We start from the raw sequence: 22,597 nt of genomic DNA, 5'->3' as shown, positions 1-22,597 counted from the left end.
TATATATATATATATATATATATATATAGTAGATTTTGATATATATATATATATATCAAAATCTTGATATCTCATATTTCTATCCAATCTCATTCACATATACGAGAAATATATTTCCAGATATTTTCAAACGCGCACTCTATAATAATTATATCGTTCAAATATATCGCCTCGATCCCTCGATCTAATAATCGTATAAAATAAACGAGGGGCACGTTAGCGGTTTTGCTAAGAAACAGAAGATCATAACGGGGGAAGATACCCCCGTCTTCACGATGAACTTGACCGAGTTTCACTGTTCACCGGGTAACGGGGCAAGGTATGTAAAGTGGACAGCATTCATCCTTGAACATTGAATCAGCATGTAACATGATTAGGTCATTAACGCCCTAACCAAGTTAGCATAGTGCGAGGGACTTCGCTCGCCGCCGTTACCCACCGTACGTTCGTATGTTCGTTCATAAAGCCGATACCGTGAAACAACCAAGACGAACGTGCACTTCTATATCGGGATACCATGCAACTCGTAACAAACGATCTGATGAATGGACGGTCTTTCTTACGATCGCGATTCAGACGATACGATTTTTCGTTCCATTTTCCAATGAATCCAATGATAAATGGATATTTATAATATTCTGCGAAATATTGTATATGAATATTATATATAATCGCGTGTTGTACAGTCGGTTGTAGAAGTATTAATAAATTGGATATAAAAATTTAATGTTTTTAGTTTTTTGAAAGATTGTTCTTATTTTTTTAACGAAACTTTTGTGAGCAGAATATAAATAAATGTAGCAATGTATTCTTTTAAAGTTTCGATTTTTTTTTTTATATTTCTTTAAATATAGTCCTTTGCGATAGAGCCGAAATTTTTAAATTGTAAAATATTTAGTTTATAATTATCTATTATTGTAAGAATATCCAGATTGTTTCTTTGTCAAAATTGAAGAGAGACTGAAAGGTTTCGAGATTAATTTTAATCTCTCAAAATTTTCTGTAAATGATAAAAAATTTCCATGTATAATTCATTTTATATATACAAAATTTCAATAAAAAACAGAATTTTTCAATAAAATAAATTTCCTTTTAATATAGGATAAAAATATTTTTGAGATTGATTATATATATTTACTATTTATGTAAAGTGTTTTACTGTTTTTTAATTGTTTGGATGAATTTATGTAACAACAAATGTTTTGAATTAATAATTTAATTGTGTCAAGTATACAATTGGCAATGAAAAAATTTCAAAAATACTTTATTTTTAGTGAATTCGAAATTTATCGTATTTTACTTTTAAAACTAATTGTAAGGCCAAATATTACTTGAATAAAATAAGCAAAAGGATTATAGAATATAGGTTTTTTTTTTAAGACAAATTCGAAAAGCATATTATCACATGATATTAATTTATATTACTTATTATATTATTATTATATTATATATTACTATTTATTACTTTAGTCGTAATTAAATGCAAAATAAATGCAATGTATAAAAATAAAATTAAAAATTGTATAATATTTCATTGATATACAATCTTGAAGCGATCCATGCACTTCTCTCTTAAACTATTTATTTTTGAAAGAAATATTTTTGATAGAAATGGAGAATTTTGTTTTGTTTTGAAGGAGAATATCTCAATAATCACAAATCTTATCTTAAATGTCTTCCAGATTTCAATTTTTGTTTTTTCTTTTTATGAAATCGTATTTATTATTTTTATTAGTTATGTTTTAAATGAATTAAATATTTCTTGTTTTTTTTAAAACGAAATGATTTTAACTTAATACTCTTAAATAAATATGTACATGACTGTTACATAAAAATTTTTGTTATAAACTTAATAATTTTTATTATTGTTTTTTAATGTCAAAATCTGATACATTTGATTTTTTTGATTAATATAGTAATAGTTTAATATAGTTTAATGCACAATAGTTTAATTATATGTACAGTTAAAACGTTATAATGTTTTTCATTACGAAAAATGATAATTTTTAAGAATTATTGTTTATTTGTTATATTGTTTTAATCGAGGTTCAATAAATTTATTTATATTATTGCAAATTTAATATCTATATTTGGATAAGAAATTTGCTTCATTTTTTCTTTTTTTAGTTTAATATTTACAGATCATAATTGAATTTTTCAAATTATTTCTCATTATTTTTAATTTTTTAATTATTTATAATAGAAAATTAAATTATTTATTCTTTTTATTAATTTAAATCGTTTATTAAAAAATCAAAATATTAATTAATGCGATTGACAGTTTGCATTATTTACAAAAGATATTATGAAGAAATATTTTGTTTTTAAATTTTATGATTTATATAATATATGTATATATTTTTTATTTTTATTTTTTATGAGGACAATTAAAATAAACTTCAGTTATATAATAATATTATTTTATTACATAAAAATCGCAAATATAATTTTTTGTTCCAACTTTCTTATTGTTTTTATCCTAAAAATTAAAAAATGTATTGACTATTCGAAATTGTTCAATAAAAAATATTGCAAATTTCAATTTTGTATTCAACGAATAAGAGTTTAAGAATACAGAATTATTTTAAAAACATCGTCGTCTTTATTGTTTTTAAAAAAACAATTAAAAGATTCTATAAATTTACTTTTACATTTATTATACTACTATAATTAAGCAATTAAACATGTCATATTGAAGAGAAGCCAATGAAACAATTTCAAAAATCGCAAATATAAAAATCATTAATCATTAATGCGATTGACAGTTTGCATTATTTACAAAAGATATTATGAAGAAATATTTTGTTTTTAAATTTTATGATTTATATAATATATGTACATATTTTTTATTTTTTTTATTTTAGAAAGAATTCGTTTTAATTGCTTTCTTCTATAAATATAAGATCAATAATGCTTAGAATAATAAAAACTAATTAAATCTGATTTCTTTTTAATTCCAGGCGCGGAAGGAGCGTTTAAGAAATTAAAACCTGACCCCTGTGCTTCGAGTCCTCACATAGGTCATACGCCAACCACCGCCAGTTGTCCAACACCTGCTCGACGACGGCACAGGACTACATTTACGCAGGTTTGTTCTTAAAAATATTAAAAATAATTTTACAATCCTTGAATTATGATTCCTAAAATTTTTAAACATTTTCCATTTTTTTTTTAATTTTCTAATTTTCCATAAAATTGAAACTTTACAACACAATTTTAATTTTTATACCAACTTTCATGTTTGTTTTGCCCATCGATTTTTCAAAAATACACCTATACTATAGAATATAATTTCCAATATTATTTCAACTTATAAATAATAATGATAATAATTTGACGTGTACTCATAAACTTCGACGTCAACAGTCGAATTATTCTGAATTAGAATTACAAGAAAAAGATAATATATTTAAATATTCAGCAAATAATTTACATATTTTTTATTCATTATAATATTCATTATAATATAGGATGTTAATATATTTCTAAAATACCTTTGAAGGATTGATTCTAGAGGCGAGAGAAAATAAATACAAAAATTGATATACAAAAATATTCGTTAAGGTTTATTTGTTAAATTATAAAGCTATACAGTATCGCAGAGTAAAATTGAAAGTTTTCTGATTTTAAAGTCTTCATTTAAAAATCATGATCATTTTTCACGGAAATGAATGATTCTTGAAATTACAAAAAATAATTCAAGAACTTTAATAAATATATTATTCTCCGCGAAAAAATATAATGATCGATTGATGTACACAATAGCAAACGAAAATATAAGTCTATTTATCATAGAATAATATTTTTAAAATGGTTGAAAATGATTTGAATTTTTTCGAATAAAAATGGATGGATAAAAAAATTTTTAAAAAAGTTGAAACTAATCGAAATCACAAAGAAAATAAAGATTCTTTTTTTACAATTTTTTTTATCTGTAATGAAAATTTGAAATCAATTGATGCAAAAACACGAGAAAAACTGGGATTATCATTATTTTTAATTGTTCATAACTCATAGTAACGTTAATCGATTTCGATGATATTTTTACCACATATATAACCAACAAAATGTATTTTTTAAATTTTTCATTACAAGTTGAAAAAGTAGTAAAAAGCGATCCTTATGTTCTTTTATTTTCTTCGTGATTCAATTACAAATTACAAATTTTTTCTTTATCTAGTAATCTGACTAATCACTAACTTTTAATTTTTCAAAAAAATTCAAGTCGTTTTATCCAGTTTTAAGAAAGTTATTCCATTTTAAAGGATACACTTTGATATTTTTATTGTAGATAGATATAATTTTGATAATTTGTTATTTGTTTCTAATATTTATAAATTTTAACATTATAAGTTTAATCATTATTAATTCGATTATATATAGATTATTTTAATTTTTTTTTTTTTACTGCCTACATTGATATTTAAAGCATTTCAAAAATCATTGATTTCCATAAAAAATAATCATGATTTTCGAATTCAATCAAATAACAATGAAATGACAAATTTGAATCAAAAGTTTTGCTTGAACGATACCATATATGATATATTCGTTATAAGATAATTGAAATTCGCGTGAGACGAAGCGAAATAGAGATCGCTCTGTCTTCCTTCTAACTATCGCATATTTATTCTCTTGTCTCTTTTTATCTAACGCAAACTTAAATTGCTTAAAAACTTAATGAATAAACCTCAACCGACATTTCTGTACACCAAATTTTATATTTATTTTAATCGATCCTTCAAAGATATTCCACTAATATATTAACATTTTGTACGTATACTTTACATTTATTTTAACATTTTGTATTTCGAATTTTTAAAGATCTTCGCATGGAAACAAAGAAGATTATACTTTTATAGAAATTCTCGAGATACAAATATAAAAACACGCATAATTTCTGATACATTTCTAAAACTACTTAAATAGCGTGATCATAATCACAAATGATCTAGAGTTAATTGCCTATGCTATCCATCGATAGATCTGGCAAAAAATTCTTACGATATACGTTACAAGCGAACCGAATCTACTTTCTCTCGTAATAATAATTTTGCACGAATTCATATCATTTGAAAATAAAATTCATATCATTAGAAAAAGAAAAAAGAAATCTTGGCTTAAATATGACACATTTTCTCCAACCAACGTTCAATTATTGTTACGGTTCTCGATAGAGGGATTATTTACGGATAAACTCGTTGCACACTTTTTCGATTACCTCGATACGAGTTCTTTCGCTATAGCGGCCAAATTTCCTGCCGGATAGTTCAGATCGGCTTTACTACGGCCCTCCCAATTGTTTCGCAGGAGCAGCTGGCAGAATTGGAATCGGCATTCGCAAAATCTCATTATCCAGACATATACTGCAGGGAGGAATTGGCAAGGTCCACCAAATTGAACGAAGCTAGAATTCAGGTGAGTATTGTACTTTTTCTAGCTCAAGAAATAGGAAATATGAGAAGTTGTTTTGTCTATTTTCCTCTAATGTATTATTGACCTTTTGAGGATGGGTATTCTTTCAATTCTGCTTTTTTGATAGGTACAAAGAATATTTTTCAGAATTGAGATTATATATAATTAAAGAAGTAAATATAAATATTTGAAATAAAAAAAAACATTTTAAAATCATACAAAACAATTGTACCATATTAAAATTAATTTTTTTCAATTAATTAATTTTATTCAATTTATATATACAACTTTGATAGCGTTGTAACATTTGTTTGCAAAACAAATTGTTAACATTTGGGGAACAATGTATAGTTATAATATGCCGGAATACTATTATAATATTATTGAATTTATTATTGTAGTTGATAGAAATATAAATAATATATATTTAACACATCTAACCTTTTTGCATAATAAATTAAATAATGATGAAATTCAACATTACAAAGATAGTTTGATATGACAGTTTACTGTAATAATAATCCGAATAATCTTATATTCGATTGATTCTATTATTAATGCTCACTTTTGCTTGAATATTTTTGCAAAATTCATCGTTTATTCTTTTCATCGCGCGCAAAGAAAAATATATCTGCATCAAATAAATACAATTTATGTTTCTATTAATTATAAATATCGTGCAATACATATTAATGATTACATATAAGGAAAAATTATTGACAATCAATCAATCAAATTTTTCAATTAGTACTTGTGAAAATGAATGGGCTAATAATTTTTTATTTTTTAAATTTTTTATCTCTTTCAAAGTAACTTATCTTAGGAAGGATATAAATTATATCGAAACAAATTTTGTTTGAATATATTTTTCGTTATTTTTCATAAAATTTTCATCAAGTTTTTACATGCTGTTTCTTTAAAACTTTATATGTAGATATATTCTACGCACACCTATCTTTTTGGCCATGAGTCATGCAATAATTGAATAAAAGACGTATGTAGGGTGACAAAATGAAATTACGCGCGCAAATGTCGATCCAAGATACCCTCGAGTCTTTCGAGGGTTGCAAAGTCGATCAATGGAAATGGAGGCGTTTCGAATAAACTTTCTGATATTTACAGTAAAGTGGCAAATACAAAAATTATCCTTTTTATTATCATTTTAGCAAAGAAGAGTTACAAATTATAGATAATTATTTCTATACTCAGATCAATAAAATTTGATGTATCATTTTTTAGAGATGTGTGTTTTCTCGTATCTATGGCGAGCATAAATAGAAAACATTTTTTGTCTGATTCAATTAATTGTAAAATAATTGATATATTATTGAAAATTTTATTTCTGTTTATTTGTGTAATACAGGAAATCGTACATTTGTAAATTTAGAATTTTTAAAAATTTTTATTCAGTTTTATTCTTATTATATATTATGTATTATATATTATTATGTATTATGTATTATCTTATTATGTATTCATAAATATTAATTCATTAAGTATTCATAGATAAGATACTTTCTAAAAATAACGAAGTTTACAAAAGAACAAAAAAAAACATTGTATTTTAACTAAATAAATTAAAAAATTTTTTTATAGAAAAGCACAATATCTCAGATTTTGCTATCTAACAATAGAATTAATTATTAAGAATTTGAAGAAAAAAATGTTATATTAGCAAAAATATTTATATATTAAAAGTATTAAATAAGAAATATTAGTAAATATAATTTACGTATTTTTGTTTTTCAATTTTTTTATTTTATTTTTCTTCAAAATAGTTGAAGCAAATTAATAGAAAAAAACTGGATCTCGATGATTTCGATGATATATTTTAAAAAATATTAAATATGCAATTTTATTTATTACTTATTTTTGTTACTTTATGACGAATTTTAAAAGTATTTTTCAACATTAAATTATACGATTGAATAAATTTATTTTAATTATTTTAAATAATAAAATATTATTTATGATTTTCAACAATTATTTTTGTTAAATTGGTTATTAATTAACTTTTCTCGTGACAAAATAAACGTCAAGAAAGACAAATTTATTTAATATTTCATGAAAAATAAATTATTTTTTATTTTTTTTTTATGAAAATAGTTCTTTTAATAACAACAAACGTTTACATTGTTATTATTTCTGATTAATATCATCCGTTATGTACTATAATGATTGTTACATTTATTCAATAATAAAATTATTTCAGAAATTTTCAATTTAGAAAATAAACATTATCCATAAACAATTAATTCTTTAATTTGTTATTTTTTCAAAATTATAACTTTACTTCAAATTCGATTGAAATACATCACTTATCGAATAATAAATATCCCTATTTAATTTAATCTTCCAAACATTATTCAAAATTATTTCAATTGGCCAAACAAACAACGAGCATAATCTCAATTGAAATTTACACAAATTTATCAAACAACGAATACCTTTGTTTAAAATTATTATTTTTATTAAATTGTTACTCGAAGTAAATTCGAAAAAAGTCTGAAATGACGCGTCAACACTACATTAAGAATTTTCTTCGAAGCAACGTTTCGAAGAGGAGAAAATGGGCCCGAAGGTCCATGACGACCACTCGATATAACCAAATGCATCGTCTGGAAAATGAAACGCAATAGATTCGAAGTGATGCGGTTTTTTGACAACGTTAAAGAATGGACAGGACGAAGGGGTACAGGCAACAGTTAGGATTCAACCGTTGCAGAATCACTCAGGTGGACCCCGAATTCTGAGCGGTACATATTAAAACAGCCAGTGCGTTTCGCTCTTTTGATATATAATGCAGGATGGTGTTGTTCGAGTTAAAAGCCCAGGAACCGCGGTGACTTAACCCTGTTAAACTGCGATGCCAAGTAAAACGCGGTTTGCTTTGCTTTTACTCGTTGGTTATAATCCATGCACAAAGTGTCCGGCCAGGAAATGGCTTCACCAATGCGGCCGAGACTTTCGAACGCGTTCGTTTCCAACCCTCAAATGGCACAAGTATCCAGCGCCAGTCTTCAATGTCGTTTTCAGTCATTAACTTTTGAAACGTCGAACCCCGTGTTGCGACTAATTTCTTGCCTCGAGCCTTTTTCTATCGAGTCACGAAATGTTTTTCCGCTCCCGAGAAATTCTCGTTCGCGGTATTAACGTTGAATAAGAGAAAAGGAGTGAATCACTCGTTAAGGAAACGAGATTTATGTGATGATTTATTGGAAAATTTACGTAACCTAAAAATCCTGCTTTGATGATAAAAATTTGTTACGATTCTGTAACATAACTATGAAAATATGATGAGAAAATTTAACTCTTATATATACTCTTCGATATAATTTAATAAACTTAAACACTCGTTATATATAATAATATATTTTTGTATTATATCGTTTTTCTTGACATTTCTTTAATTTGTGTTAGTTCTAATTTGTCATTTCACGCGATGTCGTATGTATCTTCCATTTAATAAGAATCGACGAATTACTTGTGCATTCATAACTGTGAAAGAAAAATGATATCTGTGATATCAGAGACATCATCATCATTGACAAGAGTGTATTGATAATTTCTACAAAACTAAGAATAAATAGCACAATATGTCTTTGATATTTTCTTCAACACAATTTCAATAAAACATGGAACGAATTAATCGTATTATAATATACATTAATATATATATCAATTGTATACTTGTACTGTTTGAAATGATACATTGCAATTATATCCTATGTTATTCATTTCTGAAAAAATATTTCAAATTGAAAATTGCTGTTTTGAGAAAATATCTCTATTTATGATCAGTTATAGTCTAAGTGGATGTGCTTTCCAGATTTCAAGTTTTTTATTTAAATATGAGTTTCATTCAATATATGGAGCAATTATTTTTTCGTACAATCATTTTTTCATACTTTGAACACAATTTCATATTTTTTACGGTACAGTAAAATATTAAAAAATTTGAATAGTTATAATTTTTATAATTTAAAAATTTACTCTATTTCACGCCATTATAGAATTGTATTTAAAAACAGTTTGAAAGAATCATTTCAAAATCATATTCTACTAAAAAAAAAAAATATTTGCATAAATATTAATATATTTATGCAAAAAATCTTTAAAGGATTGATTTTAAAGACAGAAACGAACGCAAAAAATATTGATATACAAGAATATCGGTTGAATTTATTTATTAAGTTAAGTATAAATTGAAGTTTGCGTTTAGTCTAAAGAAAAGATTATCAAAATCTTAAATAATTAACAAAATCTTAAATTTTTATAAATTTTATAAGAATTAGATTAGAATTAAATATTTAGATAGTATATAGTAGGATTTCAAATGGTTTTTTTTTATTACATAATAAAAATAATTTGCTTTCAATTCGTAATATATGGAAGTATAACAATAAATCTTTCAATACTTAAAAAAATCTCTTAATCCCACATAAAATTTAAAAAAAAATTACCATAAAACTGTACATCTTTTTTTAACAAACAAGTAAATATTAATAATTATTAGATCATTTTATCTATAACAACTAACAAATAATTATTAACACATTACGGATTATTAATCTATTTATAAATTTTATAAAATAAAATGTATTTATAAAAAACGCAAAACAAAATATCTCCAAAATTAAATTATTATATATATTCAAAAGAACGAAAATGAATGTCTATTTCACTCTTTTCAATCGTAAAAATTCGTTACAAAGATTAAAACGTTGCATAAAGATCCACAATCTATCGAATAATATTAAAAGATCTCCCTGTTTCTCTTTTATCGATAATATCCCACGCCACGGAATTCTCTTTAAAAGCTCCCGCGCCAGCTACGGCATTTTGTATTTCGAAAGATGGCGACACGCGGACACAGGGTGCTGTTGGATGAAAGAGAAATAGGTAGGGAACGGCGGCGGTGGCAAAGTTGAGATGAGTTGGGGTGGCGAAGGGTGGGGGCGGGTGGCGCTGTACCGGAGGCTGCCATTATATCTGAGCCGCCATTTTAAATTGAATTTTCTCCACCCTAGATAGATCTGAAACGTCTCGAACCTTGCCGAGGTTCTTCCTCCTCCTCGTTGCGCGACGCCGAGGGGTAAGAAGATGAGGAAAAGTAAGAGGGAAACCCCCGTGCCTAACTCCCCCCTCCCTATAGCTCTCCATATCCCTATCTTTTTCTTATCTCTCCAACCCCTGTTTAGCGATGGATATCACACACACTTTCGCTATCCTCACTGACACCAGAATTTCCCCTAACGAGGAACAAACTAAAACACGCGGGAATGTAAGTAGGGAAGTTGATTGCAATTTCAATAGCGTTTTGAATTCGTTGAGGAAGGCGAATGGTTGATTCGGAATGGAATACGATTCTTCGTGGGTATTGTTCGATTTGAATCGAATTATTTCTCGATGAAAGATAACCGATCAGAAAACATAGGATAATAATAAATTAGGATTACTCGGATTACTCGGATCACATTTCGCAAATATTTTTCTTTCTGTTTTGTTTTTAATGAAATTTATTTAAAGGATCTGAACTGGATTTGAATTACAAATAATGAATAATTAATCATATATTTCGTATAGATTAATAATTTGTTGATTGATATTTTACTATTTTTTATTAGAAGTGTTTACATATGGATATGAGAACGAAATTCTTGTGTGTGATAGCGATTATTTATGTTAAGATATCAATTATGTATATATGATAAGTTATTGAAAAAAAATCCTATATTTGACAAAATAGAAGGGAATATAAAACAATGTACATAGGAATTTTATGTGTAAGAATTGTAATTAAAGCAAAGAAATGAAATGCTATTATGTATATGTGTATTTAATAATAGTTGATAAAAAACTTAATAAAATATACTAATTAATAAAAATTATTATCAAATATAGTTCAGACTTTTAAATTTTACTTAAAAATATAAAAAATGTTGAACATTGCTAATAATCTTAATTTCTTAAACAGAAACTGTAATGATTATTTTTTAATGCAAATTTTTCTTATCAAATTTTATTATGCATAATAATATTCAATATTTATTAACATGTGGTCTAAAAATTAATTCAAAATATTAAAACTAACAAATTAGTTTAAATTAATTTTACAAAATATCTGCTTTACAACAGAATTATTTTATTTTCTTAATAATCTTAAAAATAATAATTAAAACTGAACTAATTAAATTCTATCAGATTTCACTTTATTAATTTCAAAATTTTATTAAATGTAAAAAATTTTCTTTCAATTTAGAAAATCTTTTTTTAATTTATTCTTATAGCTTAGAATTTTCAGAGTCTAGAGTTTTTATTAGTAAAAAATATCAATAAAATTAAAATAGAGTAATTAGAGCGAAGTTTAAATATCTTATTCGTGATTATCTTATTTTATAATATGTAATATTATTCTACTATTAGAAATTATTTCCGTATTTTTTTAAAAATAAAATTATTATTTATTTAAAAAACAATCATACTACTTTTATTTTTTGAAATATTCACCATTACTTTCATGACTTTGTTACATCTTTCAGATAATTTTCTAATAAATACAAAATAAATATGATAATTGTGAAATAATAAACTTGAAGTATTTTTTTGCACTTTTTCTTATGTGTGAAAGCATATAACCGTCAAATAATATCGAACAATTTGAAACATATGAATAAAAGTTATATAATAAAAACATAAAATTAGAAGAATAGATTCAACAAGAATTTTTTTGACCAAAGAAAAATTTAATTTTAATTTATATTTATATTGTATTTAATATCTCTTCGTCATTTTTGTTTTATTAAGAAATTTTGATTGTAATAAATCAATTATTTGAAGTTTTTTTTTATTGTTTCTAAACTTTGAATAGTACATTTACTTTAATTTTAAATTTTGATTTTGATTTAGATTTGCAAATAACAATAATAACAGTTTCTTCACATACAATTTTACTTTATAATAAAACTATTACATAATTTTCATGATTTTTAAATAATTAAATTTATGAGCAAGTCTAATTTTCGTTATTGCGATCATATCTTTTTATAATCAAACGTAAATAATTTAAGAAGGGGAAAATTCAAAAATTAAATTTTATAATTTTAAATTTTGTTAATATTATGTTACATTCTGCCTTTTCCAAAATTCATTGAAACAATTTTAAAAATGGCGATAACATCTATGATAATGATAATAATAAAAAAAGGGGGAGCATCGTGGTAAGAGAATAATTCTCGAATCACCGCACAAGAAATCCTATTACGTCGAGGAAAAAGAAAGGTGAATCCGAGCCCCAATATTGAGTTAGCTAAGTTTTCATTCGACCTTTTTACTTCGATTCGACTTCCGATCGAAACCTACCTAGTGGGCGTTTTACGAGAAAATTGACATCCAATGTAAGAGGAAATAAGAAAAACTGAGAGACGAAATAAAAATTGTCTACGCGTATTCCTCGTTTTTCGTATCGTACAATACGATTTTCACATTGATGATGTATTTGATAAACAAATAAAATTTATTATTATGGAATGATAATATTATACAGAGTATCCTAAAAACAGGTTAATTGAAGATTTCTGAGATAATTTCAAACAACTTTTTTTCTTTGCAAAAATTTTAAACAAATTATTAACAAAAAAAATATTGATCAATCACAGAATCCGTAAAGTTCGCCGTCGGTCGAACAAATAAATTTAACATTATGCATTGAAGCAAAATATATTGAATATTTATTGGATAAAATTATATCGAATTATATTTTATTCACACACAATGAATAAATTTGTCTATTATATTATCTAAGGTTCAATGTAATATTTTCAAAATTTAAAAAATTTTATGTATATTATGTTATAAAAAAAATCTTATATTATTTTATGAAAAAATATAAAATATAAAATAATAACTTTTTTTATTATTTTTTATTCTAAAAATTTTACTCATGAATGCATAAATATATAAAATAAATTGTAGAGTTAATATATAGATTTGTGTACTCTTTGAAATAATTTTCTGCCTTAATCTTTTCAAGATAATATATTTGTCCAATGATAACTAATATTAATCTAATATTAAGATAATAATATTAAGATAATAATATCTTAAAATACGTATTTTATAACAAATAATTATTGATATACTATTGCAAAATTGATTTTCATTTTCTTTAGCTTATTTATGCAAAGTAAATTATTTTCAATAGTCTTCATTAGAAATAGCCATATAAATGCAACTTTGTTGTAAATATTAATATAGTAAATATCAACTATTTATTTACTTCCTATATTGTAAACACATTTTTTAATAGACATTTTGATAATATTTCTTATAGTTTATCTATAATTGCTTTCAATATTAACTGATGATTATAATCATTTTTAATCAGTTGTTCAATCTCAATCAATAAATTTTCATTATTAAAATAATGATTGTTATTAAAATTATATTGTTATTAAAAAAGAATAAAAATTACAAAGAAAGAAGTACACATATGGGATACAAGAAATGTTTATGTCGCAATTTTAAATCATTAAGATATTGAAACGTAATTTTTTTCTTTGCATATTTATTAATTAAAATTTTTTATTTTAAAAATTTATAACACTTTGACGAATTATTTAACACGTTACTTTTGACTTCACTTGTAACTTTTTATCCCACTTTTACCCTATTAGAATTTAGAATTTCGAAGAATATTGAATTAGTCAGTTTGTAGTTTAATTTCGAATTTGGATTAAAAGTTAGTATATACATATAATCAATAAATTCCCCAGATTTAATATCTCTAGATTATTTTTATATATAAAATTATAACATTAAATTTATAATGAGATACCTAATATAAAAATATAAAATATATCTGAAAAACTTTAAAAAATTATTGACTTGCGATTGATTCAAATAAGATTTGAGATATGAAAATATTAGATATCAGGAACGTTTTTTCTAATTAAAAAATTAAAGAAATATAATAATAATAATATAATAATTTCATATGAAAAATTATACATAAATAAAACAAAGGATTTTTCTAATTATATGATATTTAAAAACATATAATCTATGCTCAAGATCACTGTTCTGAAATAATGTATTCTATTTCTTCAAAATTATTTTTAACCTTGACTTTGATTTTCAAGAATTTTTAATAAAATCCATAAAAGAAATGGATTCTATACAATATATTTAGTTTATATTATAGTTTATATTATTAACTCGATATATTAAAAAAAAAAAAAAAAAAAAAAGGAAAAAAGATAAACGACAAGAAAGAAAAAAAGAAAGAAAGAAAGTAGTAAGTACTACTTAGATATATTTTCTTACAGAAAGTAATCCATTATCTCTGGATCCATTTTCTGTCTCTATACATAGGTTAGCTATCAGAGTGCACGATATTCTCTTAGGTATACAGAAGGATAGTTTTCTCGGTCGTGGTCCTCAAAGTAGCAGACATTTTGAGCTGTTCTCCCCTTGAGAGAAAGATGGAGAGAGAGCTGCACTTTCGCTACTCTCCTCGTTCTATCTTTCTCTATCGGGGAACATAGCTGGAGGGAGGAGGGTTGGAGAGCACGGTTATTGAATTACGAACTCTTAGCTTTCCAGTTCTTGTAGGGTACGCGCCTTAAGGGATGCGCGCAAGTATGTTCGCAAAAAGCTCTTTCAGAGGAGTTGTAAATAAAAGGAGTCATCCACTTTTACAGAATCTAGTCAGTTAAATGCATCTTATATATATAAATTTACGATCTGTATATATATGTATGTATATATATAATTTTTTTCATCTACAAATTTTCAAGGGATTCGAAGACAAGAGTTTTTCTGTTTCGATTGTTGAATATGAAATTTCAGAAATTCATTAGAACCATTTAATAAAAATAAATGATTGAATATAGCGTTAGATTAAAAATTTGAAGCTGGATGAATACAATTTTAATATTATTTAATTAATTGTTTTATCATAAAGAAGCAAATTTTGTATTATATATAATGTGAACTCTTCGATATCAAATTCGAGTTAAAAATTCAACATAAAAAATTTCTGAAAAATATTAAGGAAAGAAACAATCTTTCATTGATATGAAAAATTACAATTGATAATATATGTAAATGAATGAAAAAAATATTATTATAAAATTAAATAGCAATCAATTAAATTAATCAAATCGATTAAATCGTAATAAATTTAACCTTTTTTTTCAATGGACAAGATGTAGATAGAATTTGTTAAATCAAATAAAATTAATATTATTTTCAATAAAGCTATAATTAAAAATTCATTTCATTTTTATTTTTATAATTCTGCAGTTTAATTTTTAAATATTATCATTTAATTTTTATATTTTTCTTTTTCAAAAAGTTAATTCTATTACGAAAAGAAGAAATTAATGAGAAGAACGTGAAAAAATGTTATGAGATTATTTCTGTAGTACAATTATGATAAGATGATTTTCGTAATACAATTAGATGTAAGAAGAAAGAGTATACATATATACGATATCCTTTTATATTTTGTAACGATTAAAATCTCAAAATAATTATAAATAAAAAAGGAGAAAAATAACTTTAGAAAATTTTATATGAAACTATATAAATAATGTACAATTTTAACAAAATTTGTAAATTTTTTTATTTCTTTTAAATTAAGATGAAATCGGATTTATATGGGATAATATATATATAACTTTTAAGAGAGATAAATTAATAATATAATATCAACAAATAATTTTTAATAAAATAAGAGAATCAAATACAATAATACAATCATAATTTATTTTATTTTATAATTATATATTATATACGAGCTATTTGATTTATGTAAATATTATATATCTAGATCAAAACTTATTAATTCATATTTCTGTCATATCCTAAACGGCTGAAATATATTTATTCTTAATCTTAATTCATCACATTTGAAACTATAGCAAAATGACGAATATTGATTTTCGATAAGTATAAAAAAAAAATTATAAAAATTATAAAACGAAAAATGTAATGAAATAAATAAAACAAAAAATGTAATGAAAATCAAAATGAATGTGCATAATGATGACAATACTTATATTAAACACGTGTACAAAAAGAAAACGGATACGTGAAACATTTTTTTTCATTTTTCATATTTTTTGTTGTAAAAAGTCCAATTGTATATATCAACCATGATAGAATAGAAAATTTTTCATAATACATGTTCCGTCACCAATCTCAAAAATGTTAAAAGATTATTCCTAAATAAATGTTATTGAAAATATTTGATATAATTGAAAATTTGCATAATTCTTTTTATTTTGAAAACATAAGGATATATATGTGTGTTAAAATAAATACGGTTATTTTTATCTCTTAGCGATCTCAGTGGTTTTAGTAGGGTTAATTTGAGAATATGGTGATGGAATAATTGAAACCGACACTTAATAATGTAGACACTCATAAATGTAAATGTCCTTTTAAAAAGACATCAAAGGCTACTGACGTATTTGTGTTGTTTGGAAAAATTTATAAACTGTATGTAATTGTATAAAATTGTTTATATTTTATTAGAAATTTTATTTATTATTATTCAACCAATCGTAAATTTCTAATAATAAATTTTAGTTAAATGTTTTTTGAAATGATACTTTTATTTAATTGTAAATATTTAAATTTGTTGTTCAATTATATTATCAAGAAATAAATAATTTATTTATAGCTAATTATTATTTTTCTTATTGCACAAATATTAATATTTATCAATTTATAAAATAAAACAATTATAATATATTACTTATATAGAGTAATCTTATATTTGATAAAAGAGAAAATAATTTTAAAAGTATTCAAGTAAAATAAAAATAGATAACAATGTTTTTGAAATATGAAAAGCTTTCAATAGATAAAAATAAGTACCTGTAAATGCATTTCCTTTCGAAAAACAAACAAATAAGAATGATGCATATAATTTTATATAAACTAATAAAAATAAAATAATTTTTTAATATTTTTAATACTAATAATAAAATATCTAATATTTTAATATTGCAAAATACACATACAATTTTTTTTATTAAAATTTGTTTTTACTTAAAGTTTTTAAAAATTAATATCATTGTATTTATTTTTTTATCTTTCTCTTTCTAGACATATCTTACGTATATTTGTATAAAAAAAATCCTTTAATAATTATTAGTTTTTCGAATATAAAAAACATAAAGAAAAATTGAAAGATTTTTCAATGAAATATTGATAATTTTTCAAAATATACCTAAATTATTTGCAATCATTACATAATAGAATAGTAGATAAAATTATAAAAACAAAAAAATCAATAAATTAATAGGATATTATAGTGCTATTCCCTCATAAAGAATATATTATACATATTCATATTTCAAATGTAAAATAGATAGAGAAAAGGAGAAAATTATTATTAGTTTTAAAATTGATATACTTAATTAAATATATATTTCTTGCATTCAAGTATAAATATATGAATATTTTCCGATTTGATTTTTATAAATCTAATAATGATTGTTATTTAATTGTGTTAATGAAAATTTATGATATAAATTGAAAATCATGATTGAAGATTATCGTATATTATGTATTTTTTGATTGGTCGATTATCGTTACAAATGATTATAATATATGCTTATATTCAATAAGAATTATGAATTTAAAAGAAGCATCAAAAAATTATTTATATTATTGTGAATGATTATAAGCTAAATGATATTTATAATTTTCATTTATAAATAATTATCGACAGTTATTTATAAGAGTTGAAATATTTGTTCATTTTAATATTAAATTTTTATCAAATATTTATATCATTAGTAAACTGTCTTTTTGTCCTAAATTAATCACTTTTACTTCTTCGATGCTAATGATTTACATTGATAATTTAAGAAATGAAACAAATTATATTATTCCATTTATATCTCATCAAATAAGATGTTATAAATATATGGATCAAATATAAATAATTTAATATAAAAACATCAAATTAAATTTTAGATAATATTACTAATATCTAATATTACTACATACTTAAAATAAATATCATTTAATAATAAATTTCAAATTTAATTCAGATTTTGTCTTAGAGATGATAAAATAGAGATTAAATATTGTAATATAAGTATGTAAGTATCTATACGTAGATATATATGATAAAATGCATAAGAAAAAAGATGATTTACTTTTTGATGTTTTATTGAAACATAGATTTTTGAAACATTCCTTTTGAGGACATCCTATCTCGCGTCAAAAAGTACTCCGATTCATTTATTCTTTTTTAAGCCTTTATTTTTGATTATGGTGATATATTACTCCATGATAAAGCCTCGATCTAAAAGTCAAAGTTCAAAGTATTCGAGTATGCATCGTTGCAAATTATATTACTCAGCAAATATAACGACATTTCACTTTACACATACGCAGATACATGTTAATACATGCTTGTGTAAAATGAACAGGACTCGAATCGATAAAAATGATGGGTCTAAATGTTGTTAATACTACAGTATGTATTTATAGAATGTATCTTCAAAAAAAAAATGCGTGTGAATGTTTTTAAAAAATAATTAACAAGAAAATTCATAAATTATTTCGTATTATTCTATGTAATTTAATTTAATTTATTATTATAAATTTTTAAAGGAAAGATGAAATATATTGAAAAGCGAATCTAACGTATTATAAATGTAATTAATTTGAATTATACATACCTTTAAAACTTAAAATTTAAAAATTTATATTCCTTAAATTTTAATATAAATTATTATATACATATTATCTCATAAGTTGATATTGTTTTATAATATAATGTAAATATATTATTATATTACAAAACAATATTAATTATTAGAATTATAATTAATATAATAATAATATTGAGATTCATATATATATATATATATATATATATATATATATACATATATATTATATATTCAGGTTATAGTATAATTATATTATTATTATATATAATTATAATATATTTAATAAATAATATATATTAATTATTAGTATAAATTTCTATCATATCAAAAATATGTAATTATAACTATAATATATCTATTTTTTTTATTATTTAATTTATCTATCTATTATTTTCAATTCTATTTTATAATATTTATAAAATTCTAATAAATAATTAAATATAAAAAAATTTGCCTACTGTTCATTGAAAATAATAAAAAACAAAAATACAAAAATACAAAAAAACAATTATATAAATATTTTTAATTATATATTATTAACAAAATTTACTAATGCCTGTTTTACTGATAACTTCTAATAATTATTTTTAATAATAGATTCTCGTAGGCAACGAGAACTTCGACATGAAACTAATGACTCAGGGTGACACGTAAATTCAAATTATTTGGGATGCAAGTATCTTTTGTGCAAGTGCAAATCGGCTCATGTGCCGTGAATTCAAATGCGGGTCGTAATTGGTTATGCATGGTGCTTCGCTTGTTCCATGATTTCCGTATGTGCAGTTTAAAATGATGTTGGTATATCCAGATACTCACGTATGCACAAGTGCGTCTCTTTTTGAAATTATCGGCACAATCTCTTTGTCTAACAATATTATTGTCGATATTATTGTATTCAAAAAATTTAATTTATAGAAAGAAATTATATCAATCCTCCATGCTAATGATGATATTTTATATAAAATTTACTAATTGTTTCTTCAAAAAAATATAGTAATAATAATTATTTCTAAGATTTTTTGTTTTCAAGACTTTAATTATTTTATTAATTATCTTATTAGTTAACTTATTATACTTGAGGTTTCAGGTCTATAACTTTTTAATTCATAAAACAAAATATTCAATTAAAACTAAATAGATATTTATTAAACACTTTTATAATGAAAAATAAATAAAATAACAAAAATAAAATTAAAGGATTGAAGTTTAATATTTACATAAATTAAAAATGAAATAAAATCTCTTTTTCATATTTTTTTATAATTTATAATATAATCAGTACGATTATGCATGCTAAATGAAAAATTTGTCACGAAACAGTTACTTTTTCATTCTATGTATACTATATAATATTTCATTTGTAGCAATAATTTTTTGTAATTTTTACTTATATCCTTTCTTTTTTTTTCATATGTTGCCTTTATGTTGCATATGTTGCATTTATGTTGCCTTATTCATCTGCTACAGAATATTTCTCAAAGAAAAGATAAATACATTACAGATCACACTTCAAAATATGTTACGAAAGAAAAAATTTACAAAACATAAAGAAAGAAAGATAACACTATACGATTGATCAACTCAAAGAGAAATAACAAAAAATAACAAAAAAAAAACAAAAATAACACATAAAAAAGATATATACGGAAAATGTAGGAAGCAACAGAACAGGCCTGATCGAGCCACCCTCGTGTGTCACTCGTTTCACCGCACGATAATGTATAAGAACGATAGAGAAACAGAGAACAGAAGAGAGTACGCATATGTATGTTTATATATATTCTCTGTTGCGTGTGTGTTGTGTGCGAGAGAATGATGGAGAGAGAGAGAGAGAGAGAGAGAGAGAGAGAGAGAGAGAGTGAAGAGGAGGAGAGACGATATACAGTAGAAATGTCGATAAAACATGTTGGCCAATGAGGAAGCTTGGAGTGACGTCACAGTCGTGGCATTGGCCAATCAGGAGGCCCCGGTAACATCACCACGAGGGTGGAAACAAGTCGACCCCAACCAGGGGAGAGGCTTTTCTCTTTCTGGGGGATTGCACAGGAAAAGGGTCGGTTGGGTAGGGAATCACGAGAACCCGGAAGAAGAGAGGGGAAACGAAGAAGGAGGCACTGTAGGAAGGGTGGTTGTAGGCGGGATAAGGGGGTAGGCGATCAGGGGTTCGGGGATTCGGTGTGCATACCGGGGAGCCGGTGGTGGCGGTTCAGGCAACCCCCAATATGGGTTTACTAATCCCGCGAAACAATGGAAATTGCCCGATGCAAAATGGCGATAGATAAACTAGTCTACCTCAGGGAGTCCGAGAAAGGACGAAATAAATATATATATACATATACATATATATATATAGCTCAGTATAGATGGTGAAAGAGGAATGGTTCGTTTACGATATGGTTAATGCGTTTCGATAGATTGAATTTTCAAGCACGCATTCGAATATTTTCCACGTATTTTGGTTTTTCATTTAACAGGGAAGATCTCGATTAACCTAGTACTACATAAATTACAATGCAATATTTTATATAAAAAATGAAAAGTATATTACCGACAGAAGTTAAGAAGTAAATTAATTTTTTGTGAATTTCTTTATACTTTTTATCCTCTGAGATCGATAGGTTGAAATTAAAGATAACAGAGGGAGATAATAGTTCATATGTCATTAATTAATAACTTTTTTCGAATATGCTTGGATAAACTTACAAACGAATTTTATCTTTTAACTTTTATTAATAAGTGGGTAAATTTAAATTTTTAAAATTGTAAAAAAATGAATTAAATTTTTTGGATATAACTTCTTCTTTTCAAAAATCACATTAGATAATATATAAATGTATTATATATAAATATATTAGACTTGTCTAATTTTTTTGCTGATTGCTGAGCAATATATTAAAAAAGTGAACTTGTCCGGTTTTTGTACATTTCGATTAAAATTATATTGAAATCAAAGAATATTTGAAGATTTATTTATAATTGTAATAAATACAATAGTGAAAAATGGTTATGATAAATATAGTTCTATGTGTTTTGTGATTTTGTGAATTAGAAAAGCCTTGATTAACCTAAATAATAACTTAATTAATGTTAACCTAAATAATTTGTCTAGTGTTGAATATTTTAAATAAAATATATAGAAAATAATTATTAAAATAGATTTGTTGAAATAAAATGATATTTGAAGATTTATTTTACAGTTATAATAGTAGAAAATATTTATTTAAAATATATTATTATAAATTATTAATATATATTATAATATAAAATATAATTATTAATTGAAATAACAATTTATTAAATTGTATTGAAAATAATTATTTAAATATACGTGTCTTAATTTGTATTATTTCAAATATAATTTTTTGATTATTATTTAACAAGAAAAATAATTTATTTATAATCTCTCTTAGATTTTTTGATTAATAAATTTAAATACATGAATATTAATCTTTCACTTATTATATGATGCACGAATTAAATAA

General features: G+C 23.6%; 1 protein-coding gene across 1 annotated transcript in view; it reads left to right on the top strand.

Moving 5' to 3' along the window:
* LOC122717588 (homeobox protein unc-42) overlaps nucleotides 1–22,597 on the top strand; it is a 39,663-nt gene that overhangs the window by 11,512 nt on the left and 5,554 nt on the right. The window contains exons 2-3 of the mRNA XM_043941806.1: nucleotides 2,961–3,088; nucleotides 5,311–5,418. Of these exons, the coding sequence (XP_043797741.1) occupies nucleotides 2,961–3,088; nucleotides 5,311–5,418 (236 nt within the window). The remainder of the gene's footprint in view (nucleotides 1–2,960; nucleotides 3,089–5,310; nucleotides 5,419–22,597) is intronic.

This window comes from Apis laboriosa, unplaced genomic scaffold (genome assembly GCF_014066325.1).
Source record: "Apis laboriosa isolate Shangri-la unplaced genomic scaffold, ASM1406632v1 scaffold53_cov140, whole genome shotgun sequence".
NCBI classification, from domain to species: domain Eukaryota; kingdom Metazoa; phylum Arthropoda; class Insecta; order Hymenoptera; family Apidae; genus Apis; species Apis laboriosa.
The sequence above is the reverse complement of the archived record's forward strand: the minus strand, read 5'-3'. Positions and strand labels throughout refer to the sequence as shown.